Raw genomic sequence first — 14,001 nt, 5'->3', positions numbered from 1 at the left:
TAATATTGGGAGAATGTACTTAAAAGAATTATGATACAAGAGTAAGTTATAACACGCCTATAACAAGTTTGGCAGGGAAAATATACCCCTTATATTGATGAAACATTGCATGCAATATTTAACATCAGGCTCACATCAGGTGTTTGGAAATACATTCAGGCTCACATTGTTTCTACAACTATACATAAAGACTCTGTCTGTCTCTCCAAAAATAGCGAAAAAAGCTTTAAAACAATTTCCAAGTACTTGTGTATTTTAAAACTATACACAGTTTCATTTTTTTTATAATTTTAAAATCTCACTTGACAAGCAATTTTAACATTGAGAGCTTATCAAATGTTTAAAAATGCATTTCAGGTTCGTGTTGATTCAACTGTAGCTGAGGAATCTTTCTGCCTCTCCTGCTTCTCAAAGGTGTCAATAGCAGCCTGCAATTCATCAGTGCCCCCAACTGCCCGCATTGTGTAAATATACACACCTGCAACTAAACCTGTTAAACATCCTGCCACAACCATGTTCTTTATTCTACGAATCGGGCTTGAGAATCCAGGCATGGTCAAACCCTGAGACAGTTAAAATTTAATATATGAAGTTAGTATTAAACAATAATATGTCCGAAAGCTCCTACTAATGAACAGTAGAAAAGTACAACGTATTTTCAATGCTTAGGGCCTGAATAGTCACAAAATGCAATAAACAAAAAAATACAAGACACCAGAAAAAATGCAGAATATGCTAAAAGGTAGATAATTACACACTAAATAATCATGAGTGACACGTCCTTAGTATCTTGCATGAAACATTATTGAACAAGATGCAGAAAAAATGAACAAAGAAAATATGAGAGAATACAACAACAATGCAAAAATATTCCTCACAAATGTAGAAAAATTGCTACCTCAGAAGCTAATTGACATCATTATGATAACAGAAACAAATACAATAAAAGGGGAACCAAACTCATTCATTATAGTTGGGGAATTTCTTGCAATATAAATACCAACTTTTGCCGATGGCTCTATGACTTCTTGATAGACTTGCATCCTTGCCTGAAACCAAGAACTGTCAAAGATTAGGCTTCCACAGACAAGGGCACAAATTGGTTGATGACTGACAGGGAAGAGGTTTCAGCAGATACAAGAGACGCATAGAATAAACAAAGAGATACAAGAATAAATTATTTTGGCCATCATGCCTCTAAATGTCACACAAAGGTAGCCAGCCATTTTAGATTCCCCTGCAGGTCAGGTTTTGGAGCCAATCACTCAGGATTGAGTGGCACCCAAGAAAAGCATTACAATTGCTTGCGATGCATTCAAAGTGGATGGGAAAAAATAGAAGGGCATCATACCCTAAATTTTGCAACTAGAATGATCTGTAAGTGACACGGATATCTCAATGCATGGTTTGCCAGCACAATTGAACATTTTTCTTATTTACTGTTCCACGTTCAATGGGATAGAAACAGCAATTCAAAGCTGCAAATTGATGTAGCTACAAACCTATCTGTCATCTACATCTTATATCCACCATGCAATTGGCACATGCTCACATGAATGATTAAATTCATTAAATATCATATTTCACTCCTGCAATACTACAAATATGCAACTCTTCATTAACACAGAAAACCAATAGTGCAACAAAGAATAGGTTGATTCCTTGATCATGTGAATGAATTTAACTTCTACTTGCCACCATAAACAACAACCATGCTTGTTATCATCTGTACATATTAAATAGGTTCAAGTGTAAATACCTTGCACAAAAAAAATACCTTCTAGCTCGTAGTTGGACCTATCATGCCTTAAGACAACTTTGACAGTTGCAATTGTATGGAGCAAAGTTTACATACGTTAGTATATGCTCAATATTTGCATGGCCCATACATGGTTTACTTTTAAGTGCATGGTTTTGATATAGGGCCTTTTACATGCATAGAAGAAATCAAGGTAGGAATGAAAATGCAAACCACAAACCTAGGTTAGCACAGAAATTCACTACACCCTGAAAAATTAATTTTGTTATCTTAATTTCAAACCTATAGGTAACTGAAGAAGCAGAAAGCCATTATGAGAAAGCTTCATGTCTGCGTACATTTATCACATATAGGTTAACCTGCATTCAACTTGTATCACATATAGAGGGACAAGGAACATAAGTAACACCAAACTTAAGGGTGAGGCTCCTGATGCCAGAGGGTAATAACTGCTTCCCGTCGGGATAGTTCAGGATGTATAACTGAGAGATATGTAGCTTCTCCAAAATCACTTATGTAGAACTGGTGGATAGAATCAGATTCCTTAAGAGTTGAGGTTTCTTGATTACATTATGTGCCTATTATGTTTTCTATTCTTTTGATCTAAGTTGTGTATGCAGATGCGAGAATCAGATGTGTGGATAGAATCAGATTCCTTGAGAGTTGAGGTTTCTTGATTACATTATGTGCCTATTATGTTTTCTATTCTTTTGATCTAAGTTGCGTATGCAGATGCGAGAATCAGATGTGCGGATGTATGAGATTCTTTCTTTTTTTTAGATGCGTCTATATCATTATTTATTTTCGATTTTGGATGTGTGTGTGTACATATATATATATATATATATATATATATATATATATATGTATATATGTATATATATATGTATATATATATATATGTATATATATATATATATACATATATATATATATATACATATATACATATATATATATATATACATATATACATATATATATATATATATACATACATATATATATATATACATATACACATACATATACATATATATAAATATACAAAAATAAATCATTCCATAGCATGATACTTCACCATTACTAGTTCAACTTCAAACTTCACAAACAAAAAATTAAAATATACAAATTGAAATAACTAATTAGTACTTCACCATTGATGGTAAGAATGATCCTCTTCAAAAATAATGACCTTGCTTTCAAAATGCCAAAATGGAGACAAAATGAGGAGAGAGCCCAGCTGCAAACAAAATGAGAGGAATGAACAATGAATGGCCTCTTTTAGGGCTGTTTTTAGGGTTTATGAGCAAAAAAAGAGCAAAATATATCAATTTAGCAGATGCAAAAATCAGTTTTTATGTGATTTTGGGGGCATTGAAAATTGGCTGATCCCGCCGATGCTTCTGGATTCCCCCAGAGGCTCTGTGGAGGCCTCAGGAAGTGCAGCACTTCCTGAGCACCTCCACAGGGCATCCCTGAAGCACCGCACATCAGCAACAGCATCCAAGCATATCCAGAGAGAATAGGTACCTTAGCTTTTGATAATAAAGAGGAATGAAGCACTCAAGAAATCTCTTAAAGATCCAAACTAATGTAACTCAAGATGGAATCATTAATAGAACCAATCAAATTACAATGTTGGAAACCAAGCAAGTAACGAAGTTCTAAGATATACAAATTATACCACAAACTAAGGAAGATAAAGCTTGAAACAGAGAATGGGGAAAAATTAATTTTAGAATAATAGAAACATTTTCAATTTTGAAGGAAATGAGACATAAAGGAGCCCTAGAAATGATCAACGAAAGAAATCAAAAAAATAAGGGAGAAACGCCACAACTATGATGGACATGCATGTGAAAGGGGTCAGCATATAGAAAGCACTCAATTTCTCATGGAAAAATAAATAAATGAACTGTAGCTTCATCCTCTGTCACATTGTTGGATATGTATAACATGATCTCTTGATCAAGAATCCTAGGAGATTATTTGTTCAAACTTAACCTTGGTTAACTTGCTCAGCAATATTAGAGCTTCTAAACATGGGCATGGAAAGCCATAAAAACTTATTAAGCATCTTTTTATCAAATAAAATCCTAATGACCATTTCTCTACCTTGCCACCTGACTCCTTTCCTTGTATCCGAGTTATCATATTGTCATTCTTGACATGCTCGAAATATTCCAGTTGTAGGCCTTGCAAAGGTGTTAGCTTAAGTTTACAACAAAATGAAAATAACATGAGGATAAGAAACAACTTAATGCATTATTAAATGTGCCACAAGGTTCAAATCCCTGCTAGGCTGATTGTGAACTGTTACAGCATTCAGACCAGTTGTTGTGCTAGACCCTTGCTGGGCTGGTGCTCTCACAGGCTCTATGCCACAGCTGGGCTTCTGTTCTCATGGGTCTTGGCTTGGGTATTAGGCCACCCATATGTGGCCTCAACTTGCTGATCAAGAAATATGAAAAAAATACAATCATGCTGGCATAGATATCTAATTTCTCCAAACTTGATTTATCCAAACTCATATATAGAGTCAGATATCCTGAAAGTCAAGGTTTCTCAAATGCATCATGCACCTATTATGTTTTCTATTCTGTTGATCATGAGGATGAAGCACTTAGGAAGTTGCTTTAGGGCTCACAATAAAGCAATTTGATAAGGAATCTCTGTTTGAACCAATAAGCATATAATGTTGGGAACCAGACATGGTATGAGATTAAAAGATGTATAAATCATACCACAAAATCAAAAAGAATAAGCTTTAGTCACAGAATAGAACAAAAGTAATTCTGGAAACTGAGGGACATCTATGGGGTATATATGCAAAAAGGCAGCCTACAGAAAGTTTTTAAATTCTTGTGAAAAATTGAATTAATGAAATGTGGATCCATCATCTGTCACATTGGATGTGCATAATATGGGCTTGAAGTAAAAAACTACGAGATTTTTTGGTAGTTGTAGATCCAAACTCAACCTTAGTCAACTTGCTGAGCAATATCGGAGCTCCTAAACATGGGGAGAGTAACTGTTTTTTGGAAATTATAGCTATTACTTCCCCAAAAGGCATTTATATAAACATGGTGACTTTCAGCAAGTTCTGAAATAGCTTGATAATTTAATTATTTGTCCTATCCAAATGTGATCTCTTGTCCTGTAATAATTAATGAACTGACATAAATAACTTTTACAAGGCTGTGCGCTTCAATTGGTATGACTAAGTGAAATTGGGAACAGACTTTAAGAACACTTAAAAATTAATTAAGCATTTTTGTTTATTTAATTTTTTTATTTTGCTAGGCCTGCTAAGGGGCCTAACTGGGTTTAATCTACTTGATGTTTTATATAAGGATGTATTTTGAGAAGAACCTTCAGAAGGATGTTTCAAGATCAGTTTTGATGGGGTAGCAAAAGGAAATCCATGGCCATCTGGTGCAGGTGTCATTGTTCAAGATTGACGAGGAGACAACTTAGTGATAAAAGCCAAGGAACTAGAGGATGGGACAAATAATATTGCTGAGGATAAAGCAGAATTAATGGTTGTATATTTGGGAAGATCTTTGGGGATGCAAAAAAATCATTTAGAAGGGGACTCTTTAATAATAAAACAAGCAATCTGATGGAGCCGAATTTTTTTGCAAATTAGGACCTCCATGTGCACACTCCCTATTGTAACCATTTCATGCTAAGGATTTGGAGCATAGCTCTATATGTTAATTGCGCATATGTTATACACACCTTAAATATTTGTTCACTTCAGCACATGGATGAGACTCCTCTCTTTAACTATTCACAGCTCCAGGTGCGGGTATTTGATAAGGCAGACCGCATTTTGGTATGGGGTTCTCAAAATTATTGAATGTAATCCTATCACAACTTCCAAGAAGAAATGTCAACTTCGATGTTCTTTGTAACTCAGACATAATCAGTACAGGTTAAAAGGTCCAGAGCATATAGCTGTCCATGGTGAAGTTTGTTTATGAAGCTTTTAAGAAGTTACATCCTGGTGCTCAAATAAGATGCCTTCATTGCCACGTGAAACAGAGTCAAGGATTATTGGTACTCTACGAATATACAGAGGAACAATATTTTTGCAACTGATATTGCTTCAAGAGGCTTGGACTTCCCAACTATTGATTGGATTATTTAGGAGGATTGCCCAGAAGATGTACCATCTTATATTCACTGTGTTGGGCTTACAGCCTGTTTTATAACTGGAGGTTGTTCTATTGCATTCCTGATACCTTCAGAATTGAAAATACCAAACTTAACAGCAGAATGAAAAATACTCCAACCAGGGACGTGTAGCAGATAATATTCATGTATCACACAGGAAGATGAAATAAATGGAAGTCTTCTATAAATGCTGAACCTGTTGTAGACAGACGAACACATGGAATAGAGAAAGATTAATGCCACCACTGTTGTGGAGAATATGATCAGATGTTGGGGCATTCAAAGTTAGTGCTTGCTCAATGAAGATATTGTGGTTTTTGAAGATCAATTAATTCATAATGGGCAAAATTATACTACACGTAACTGGAAATCACAACATGTAGTTGTGAAACTGGTAATCATAAGGAGACCCCATGTTTATTCTGAAGAAGCTCAACGACTTGTTCTCTCCTTGCAACTACCTACGTGACACCTTTGTTTGCTCAGGATATCACTGGATCAAATGACTCTATAGAACAGTGATTTTGGAACACACTAGCACTGCATGATTATGAAGACAAGCCAATCAAGAAATCTGTTATACTGCTGTGAAGGAAGTGAGATATCGAGGATTATAGAAGATGCCTGAAGAGAATCCTTAAGAGCACAATAATGAGTCCTACAGGTGATCCCCAATCATGTGTTTCGAACATGAAATATTGTTGCCCTTCAGTAGTGCCAGATGTATTGGGTGTTGTTTATCAATCATCGGCTAAAACAAAACATGGAGTCCAGTCCGATGAGATACACACATCAGCACAGAACCAACAAACATCAATCATTGTCAGTCTCCATAGAAATACACAAAAGTGAAATACAAGAGATCCACAAAAATAATATGTCATCAAAGAAATCATGGAAACGAAAAAGGTATTGGTAATAATTGATTGCTCATGCTTGAAGCGGTGACTATCTATGTAACAAATGTGACTCCAGCATGGACCAGTAAGCGAAAATATGAAGGAGCAAGACTTGCAAAGACCAAGGTTCCATGACAAAATGAAAATCTACGTCACCATAGATGGCAATAACGTATATGCAGTAAACACACACGAGCAATCAAAATCAATTGAATTATATATGGCTTCAAAATGTTATGGATACACTCGGTGATGGGAAACACCAATGGATATTGTATTCGATGCTACAAATTGGTTGAGTGATTCTGTAGTATCAATCTTGGCATCTCTGCAATAGAGTATATGGCATCAGGAGCAGCTTGACACACCACTTCAAAGGGAAATAGGACAAGTCTTTGCCATATCATCTTACATCGTGGCACAATAATTCATATCTTATTTCAAAGAATGGTTATAGCAATCCAGAATATGCTAAGGGAGCGATTAACATTGTTAGTGTTTCAATTCATTTGAAAAGGTGTGACTAATCAGATAATCGAGTATTCCTAATAAAAGGATGTATTAAAATATTTTAAAAGTCACATCCTTTGGAATTAAAAGATATAAATATGGGATGAATTGTAACTAAAAAGAAGACATATCCCAACATTCACACATTCTCAAGGAGGAGTATTTTATATTATTTTATTGTGCGGAGGGATAAGGAGTTTAATATGACTTTGTACTATAAATTCCATTATTTTAGTTGAATAATAAAATAAAATGTGTTTTGTTTATTTTTAAAGGCGTGGAGATTTAAACTATAGATGAATCGTCCTTTGTAATTATTCTTTGGAATTCTATATACAATTTAAATGTCGCATAAGTGGACAAGGTCATTTAGCATTTAAATTCGATCATCACAAATAGTGTGAAATATTAAATTGTTTCCGTATCTATGTCCAGTTTGTCTCCTTGCTAGAGGAGTTAAAGTTCAATCTGGACTAATTTAAGATTGCGTATAATATTTGATCTGTCGCATCTTGATTATTTAATTGTTGGCAGTAAAGTGTGTAAAACATTATAAAGTTGTACGTGAAAATTCACTGAAGTTGACTCTATTGCTCGAATGAGCAGAGGCACTGGTCTTTTTATTATTGAAGTTAGAAAATCTATATATTCCTTCTACAAGCATCAAATTAATTATTATTCAATTATACAAAACATTCAAACATTATCCAGCATCCATTTTTCATTTTAATTGAGTTTGAGGACTTTGCCAGCTGGAGAACTCCAAACGCTTAAATTCGCTATAGAAAAGCTCTGAACCAAGTGATTTGATTCGAGGATAAGGTCTACCCACCTAGGTGTAGCGGAGCTTGAAGTGCAGGGGAATCGAGAAGTATTCCCATTCATTGGCCAGAACTGATTGAGAAGTCCTATCGGAGAAGTGGCAGGCTCTTGGATTTCCAATTTGCAGTTTTGGGAACCAACACAATCATGAAAGGGAAATCGGTTGCATGGCACTTTCAAAATCTCAGCACAGCTATACTGAATGAAATGACATATTTTGAATATTTTAAAACTAGTCATATTCAAAGATTAGGGAACAAAGAAGCTGTAACATACGAAATTTCATAACCAATTTAAATCTCATATTAATCTAATTTTATAAGTAACTGATTCCAATTCACATGACAATGATTTTCTACCATCTGATTATAACTGTAAGAAACTCTTCCCAATCTAACTGTTTTACATATTCTGCTGATTTCACGAGAAATAAAGTAATATACATGTATTGCTAACAATTTAACTACTTCTAACATATTCAACTGAAAATAAAGTAACGGCTAATTATATCAACTAAAATGCTTATACAACATAAAATTAAATGTTTACTCCATCTAGCAATTACAATATCTATCTATTCTTCTAAGGGTTAAAAGTAAAAGAGACATACAGTAATAATGAAAGAATCCATCTATCTCGTTGTCCAAGCCTCGACATTGGTGACAGGAGAAGCATTGACATAGGCTTAACCTCCCAACTGCGGACGATTACTTATCCCCACACATCCTAACTTAATAGAACGGCCCTCCCTACCTCGAGATCGAGCTTGGGATGTTCATAAGCCCAACCATCAGAGTAATCAGGTGGGTTGAGTGTCCCAACAGTTATTCTCCAAAATAACTGAAGCGTATGGACAAGCAACAAAGATCACATGTTCAGCACATCTGCCTAATTTCTACCTTGGCCAAGGATTTCAAGTTGGGTCTACAAACCTGATCTCCACTACTCGACTTGACAACATATTTCATAACTGGAACATGCATGAGCTATTATAGTTTTTTCTTATTATTAATTTATTTTGATTCCATTCTTGTTTGTGCACTCTCTACGCCTCCTCACCTTCTCAGGCTGCCATGCCGGTCATTCCTAGGTGCTCACGAGTCATATCCACTATATTTGCTTTACACCTCTTCACCTATAATGGCATTATCGCCAATGAATTCCTCGATGTTGGATATAAATTCCCATCTCAGTATGGTATAAATGCATGTGGTAAATTCTGATCAGAATTTAATCGTTCACGGTTTCATCATTTATCCATCCCTTATGCATAAGGTTGATACTCATGAAACAATAACATCAGTGAAATAATAAACAGATCAAATGGACTAGATTTTTGTTCGTATCCATCTCGATTCTCAGTCTGTATAAAAGTAGTATCAGCAATTTGAATATAATATAAACCAGATACACGACTGGTAAAGGAATGTGAAAGGAATACATTCATGGTTGATGGTTATTGTACTTGTTTCTTATGATATTTAGGCTCACAACAGGCATAGCAATATGAAAAGGAATTTAAACCAGGATCGATGGTTTCAATACTTGGCTCCTACGATAAACAAGACTCATACTGGCATAGTAATGAGGAAGGAATTAAAACAAAGATCAGTGGTATCTTACATGACACTGTCTGCTCTTGAATCCTTGCTGCAAGATGAATGACCCACTCCTTGCTTAGAGCTCGCAAATATGGAAACGTGGGAAAGCGGAAGAGTAAGAATGTAGCCGAAAATTATTCTCAGTTTTTCCCTAAACATAGAGGGCCAACCCACTGATAGCAGAGAAGGAAAAGGATAGATAGCCAATACGATCGCGAGACTCTAATATAAAAGAATAACTTGGCTCTTCGGCTTCCAACAGTTACAAGAAAACTTTTCGAACGCAAAACAAATCGAATTTTTAAAAGAAAGAAAAATAGAAGGAAGAATAAGAAGTTGAAAAGTTTGATTTTATTATTTTATTATTATTGTTCATTCTTATATACTTTCATGTGTAAGTATTGATAAAATGGCATCATTAGATTATAGCTTATAATTTATTGGTGTCACCTTATTTTTATATACATATGTTCGTATTTGAGTGTGAATAATAATGATTAAATAATGAATTCACTAATAATTTCTTCAAAGGTATGAATTTTAGTTTTGATTTGTATTGATTATTATATTGTTCCTTTAATAGCTCATACGGTTCCATAATGCAACATGTGTCAAATCCTAGTATCCTTGCCAGGGTAGTCTTAGGTCAAACCTGTCGATTCAGATGACTGGACTATTCGACCATCCCCTTTCGATGATCCTGTTTAGCAATGCTTCCCCTCTCTTCAATCTTCTTCCTGCAATCATTCAAACAAACATTCTCACCAAGACATTAATTCAAGATATATTTAATTGTTAATTCAAAACCATTGTCGATCATCTAGTGACCGTTAGAGATTTCATGAACGTCTAATTAACTAACTCACTTCACATGATTAGGAAGAAATAAATTGATACAACGGCTATAATTAACTAACTCACTTCACATGATCAGGAAGAAATAAATTGATCCAACGTCTATAATTAACTAACTCACTTCACATGATAATAATAAGTTAAACCAATGGCTATGATCAAAATAAAAATTTAGGCAAAAATTTGGGATGTAATAGAAGCGGACTACCTCTCTAAATGGGCATTAACTTTTAGAGAATGTGAAGAAACTAGAATTGAAGATTTCAAAATGTAATATTCTGATCCAGAAATATTAGCCGGTTTCTCTTTGGGCAATATAAACAGTAACAAAACTTGACAGACAGTTTCCAGCACAACCTGTAACCAATAGAAATTCCAATAGAAATTTTATCAACTTATCTCAGATACAACATTCAAATTCAGATATAAGCAAAAATGGAATACAATGCTATACTAAGACTAGAAGATTTTCCACAAGAATGCAACCGTTATTTCACAATAACATCCAAGATGTCGAACAGATACCCATGAATTACAAACTGATAATACGAAACCAGCAAACTCTTATAATATCTTCATCAATGTCATTTTCCTTATACAACAGCAATATAACAACCAGCAACTAAAATGTTATTGTATTATACAACAGCAATACAATAACCAATACACAGAAACCAATCCTAAATACAGATTCAACAATTGGATTGGAATGATAGGATAAGAACCTCTAAGCACGAATGAAACACCTGAAGTGATGTTTCCCGAGACAATGGGTTTGCGTCCACTGTCTGCTAGCACGAGGGGCTACGTCCTCCAACTAGCTAAAAGCTGAAGCTTTCTAAGACTCACAACAGAGGAAATCTGAATTGAATAATAAAAATAAAAACCTCCCTCAGCCATGAGTATTTTCCCCTTTTAATCAGAAACTGAGACTCTTCGACTTCCCTCTGGCCTTTGTCTTATTCCCCCTCGTCCTCTTGTGACCACATGGAATATTAATTTGACCTTTAATAAAAAATCTTCAGCTCATCTAGTCCAATTTAGTATTGTAAATTTGTTCTTTCTTAATAATTCTAATGTCCCCAAAGAAGGAACATTGCAAATCTCCCCTCCTAGAGATTACTTGCCCTCAAGCAATATGTACCAGGATCCCATATAAATCTACAGTTAATCTTGTAGCCCAAACTGACAACAAACCCGGCCAAACTATGAAGCATGGTACCACTCTACAAAACACATGTCAACCGAATTCCTGGATCCCATATTATTCTTCGAAGAAGTGTTGAGCTTGTAAACCGATCAACACTAATCATCACCATAATTAGCCTCAAACTGAATAGAACCACAATAAAATCCTCGTCCGGCCATAGATACAATATGCCAACACCTGGATCCCAAACTCTATTATGCTGCCTTGCTGCTATGATAATATAGAAATATATGTAGGGTCCATGTATAATGCAGTAGAATGTGAATACCTGACTTAAGTGGATGATGTAAGAAATAAACTGCTCAAAGACTGAAACCACCATACCATGAATATCAAGGTTCATACTGTTGGCATAAACTGGGAGAATTCCCAAACGCATAGGTGCTATGAGTATGAAAGATGCTAAGAATCTACCCACAAACCTCAAAAAAATACTTCACCGAGAACTGTTCAGAGGCTGATGAAGAAAATTCACCCGACTCCTGAATGGAATGAAATCAAAAAATATGTTGAGACTGATCAAATGATAAACAACGGAAGTTGATTCATCATTCCCCTGCTGAGATCCGGATTCACTGCTAGAATCAAAGCCAAGATCCCAAAGTCTGAAATCAAACTCTTCCTCTTCATATCAAACAAAAGATGATCTTTCATTTAACACAAAAAGAGGATTGTCGAACTTCCAATCAGCAACAACTTCAAACAAAGGGTTGTCAACAAGCTGAAAGTGTTTTGAAGTTTTGCTACTTAACCGTTTGGGGCAGCTATCCAAGTCATATATCTGCTGAATGCTCTCAAGTTCGTCAATGACTTCCTGGAAGAACTCCTGCCTCATCTTATTTTCATGTTCCCGAGAGTGTCCCATGAGCTTGATTTATTTTTTTGCTCCCAGTAAAGATAATTGAGTTTCACTTAGTGCCTCCCGAACATTCTTAAGCGTCCTGCTGAGATCCTCAATCTCATCCCTTTCCTTATTTGACTGTGCTGCATAAATCTCAGCCACCTTAAGAATATAATCCCTGTCGGATAGCAGATATAAGTAATCTGATTTCATAGTCTCTAGGGCTGCTTTAACTTTATGTAACTCGGCCACATGCCAGTCACTCTCCCCTTCCCTTGGGACCTTCCTGTAGAGCTGCTCAATCAACTTGTGGGTACTATCAAACTGCACCAAGGATGCCACGACCATGTCTTCACTAACCTTCAGTTGATTCTATACAGCATGTATTTCATTATCTTCCTGCTGAAACTATTCATTGTTTTGCAATGCCATCTTAGGTTGTTCCTCTAAATTCATGTCCTGAGTATTATGAGTATATGGTTTATGATACCAAGGTCCCAAACTGCTACTACCTTGTGCGCAATCTGTTTCATTATTCTGTTTGACAAAGCTCACCTCCAAGTCACCAACGAAGAAACTTGTACCTCATGTAACATCTACTGTGTGATCGCAAGAAGGCTGCCCATCTCTGGTAGTTGTCTGCTCTTCTATTTCAAGATCATCCAAAAGATAATTCTGGTCTATTGGAATTTCTTCGTACACCCCTATGTGTTGTTCATTTGCAAAAAGATCCTAGGCCAACTCCAGATACTTTCGTTTTGCCATATCAATCATATTTAGCTGCTCAAGATAAAAATCCATATAATCCCTGAATGGTAGATCATTCTAGATTCAGCTAGGGAGTCTTTGATAATCCTTGTAAATGTTGAGTATTTCAGTTTTTATAACAAAATCTAAATTCCAGACTAACTGCTCTTGTGGCCTCATAGTAGCTTTCTTGATATTATCCAAATCCTGTGTTTTCTGAAATAACAATTACTCAATACTTTTCTTTCTCTTCCAAGTCAGTTTACTAGGCCTGCAATATTACTTTTTCCACCTGTATCGAGCACTTCTTAAGCTGGGTAATGAAAACATGAATGTGGGAATTTGTGACTGAAGAATAATATCTTCAAGCTCAACTTCTACAAGTTGCAGCTTTCAGAAACTAAATGTCTCCTCGAGCAATAACCAGCTCTTCAACAGTTATCTAACATTTTGTTGGTTTTCAAGTCTTTACCAATCTGCAATCAATAATTTCTATCCACTAGGTATGTACACTGAATGTGTTGATGATACACCAATTTGTCACCAAATCCTTGTGAATAATACCACTCAATGTT

At 35.4% G+C, this 14,001-nt stretch overlaps 1 protein-coding gene across 3 annotated transcripts in view; it reads right to left on the bottom strand.

The window, feature by feature from the left end:
• LOC149548017 (uncharacterized) overlaps positions 1-14,001 on the bottom strand; it is an 86,707-nt gene continuing 72,706 nt past the window's right edge. For 2 of the 3 annotated variants that reach the window (XM_089792037.1, XM_089792036.1), the window contains exon 3: positions 1-563. In XM_089792037.1, the coding sequence (XP_089648163.1) occupies positions 354-563 (210 nt within the window). In that variant the 3' untranslated portion in view covers positions 1-353. Of the gene's footprint in view, positions 564-8,782; positions 9,370-14,001 lie in introns of those variants that run through there. The other variant, XM_089792038.1, reaches the window with a different exon arrangement.

Source organism: Cupressus sempervirens, chromosome 7 (assembly GCF_028749045.1).
Source record: "Cupressus sempervirens isolate cs-2001-9-10 chromosome 7, ASM2874904v1, whole genome shotgun sequence".
Lineage (NCBI taxonomy): Eukaryota > Viridiplantae > Streptophyta > Pinopsida > Cupressales > Cupressaceae > Cupressus > Cupressus sempervirens.
Note: the sequence above shows the minus strand (reverse complement) of the source record. Positions and strands in the feature narration are given on the sequence as shown.